The sequence below is a fragment of the Crocodylus porosus genome, unplaced genomic scaffold (genome assembly GCF_001723895.1).
Source record: "Crocodylus porosus isolate Cpor-Errol unplaced genomic scaffold, CroPor_comp1, whole genome shotgun sequence".
In the NCBI taxonomy this organism is placed as follows: Eukaryota; Metazoa; Chordata; order Crocodylia; family Crocodylidae; genus Crocodylus; species Crocodylus porosus.
In genome coordinates, this window is record NW_017728917.1 from 15780909 (window position 1) to 15782560 (window position 1652).

Here is a 1652-nt window from a genome sequence, read left to right on the forward strand (position 1 = left end):
TGGGGCCGGGGCGGTAGCGGGCGCTGCTGCCTTCGTGTCCCACGCGGCCTGTGGCTGCCGGCCGGGCCAGCGCTGCGGGCCGGCGGCAGCGGACGGCGCGCTCTGTCCCGCAGGCGGACGTGGCGTTCAAGCAGAAGCAGAAGGAGGAGCAGAAGAAGCTGGAAGAGATGAAAGCAAAAGCTGCATCCAAAGGCCCCCTGGGTAAGTGGCTCTGGGGACCTGCCTTGGCCAGGCAGAGACCAGGTGCGCCCACGGGCCCTGATCTGCGAGTGGCCGCCCTCGGGACCCCGTGGCGTTGTTCAGTGTGCGCAAGAAAGGACGACTGACAAAAGGAGACGAGTCGGACACAACTGACTAGAGGCTTGCTGCTCATTTCATCTGTGCTAGTTGTTTGAACCTGTGTCTTGAGCTGAGGAAATTTTCAAAGCTAAAATGATGCTCCTCAAAACAGTTTTCTACGTTCAGCTAGGTCAGCAGATGCAGTCCCCTCTGTCTGGACAACCAAAAAACTCATTTTTTCTAGTAGGCATGTCCCCAAATGATTTCACTGCTTCCATCTTTCACCCACACCTTCTCCCCAAATCCTAAGCAGAGAACAAGCCTGGAAGCCCAATACATTGGCCTTTGTCCTCCTAGAGGGCAAATGACTTTAAAAAGTGAAGGAATCTGTCATCAGAAGTAGAATCAGTATCAGGTTGTTTAGTCCTGTTGATGACACTAGGTGCATAACTGATGTAATAGGATTTTATTTTACATACTGAGTTTTGTGAGTGGAAAAAAACCCTAGTGTTGATGAAATAAAACATGCAAAATAGTTCACCTTCATAGTGAGGAGCAAATGTAGCAGAAACAAAGCAGTGGTAGAGGTGAAAACTTCCAAGTGGAGATCCACGTGAAAGAAATAACTGGAAGGTGGTGGGGAGTTGACCTTTTGCAGGACTAAATCTGTGTACAAGCTTTGGCAGCTGTGGCTTCTTTTGACAGGTACTGGCGGAATAAAGAAGTCTGGCAAAAAGTAGTTAAGAGATGGTCAGCCTGCAGAAACAACTTCATTGCTAATGGTGGTGGTGTCATGCACTGAATCTGCAGATATAGGGAGTCAGAAAATTCACAGCTTCAGCACCTTGTACATCTTGTTCAGTCACAATAAATTGTTTTTGTTAAGATGTGTTCTCTCTTTCTGTTATCCAGAGCACCTTGACTTTCAGGTGGTGTTACGGGATCATGCCGTGTGATATTGCATATTGCCCTTTGTTACATGGATTGCTATGATGTGAAGTGTTTTAGTTCATTAGTGTACATCTCTAATGGAAGTTTCCTCAGGGCCCTTCATTCCCACCATTCCCAAATCTGCAGTCCCTGGTGTTTCTAAGGACCGGGTGGAGGAGGGGAGCAAGGTAGCATGTTATCCAGGAATACTTTTGTCTTGCATGAAGTCTAATAAATGGGGTCATGTGTTTGCATAAACAATACACTCAGGAGCTTTTATGGAGAGAGGTGCATACCACCGCATTTTACAGATGGAAAAGCCAGAAGCAGCAGTGATAATTTTTCCTGTTCACGGATCGTTAGCAAGTGCTGTCTATGATGGAAACATTGTGGAACAGGCAGCAGCTTCGCTGCTTCAGCTTGTTTACTATTCTGTTTTACAA

At 47.5% G+C, this 1652-nt stretch overlaps 1 protein-coding gene across 1 annotated transcript in view; it reads left to right on the forward strand.

Moving 5' to 3' along the window:
- Positions 1–1166, forward strand: part of TMA7 (translation machinery associated 7 homolog) — a 2716-nt gene extending 1550 nt beyond the window's left edge. Inside the window, exons 4-5 of the mRNA XM_019537008.1 lie at positions 114–201; positions 985–1166. Of these exons, the coding sequence (XP_019392553.1) occupies positions 114–201; positions 985–1019 (123 nt within the window). The 3' untranslated portion in view covers positions 1020–1166. The remainder of the gene's footprint in view (positions 1–113; positions 202–984) is intronic.
- The last annotated feature ends 486 nt before the right edge of the window (positions 1167–1652 follow it).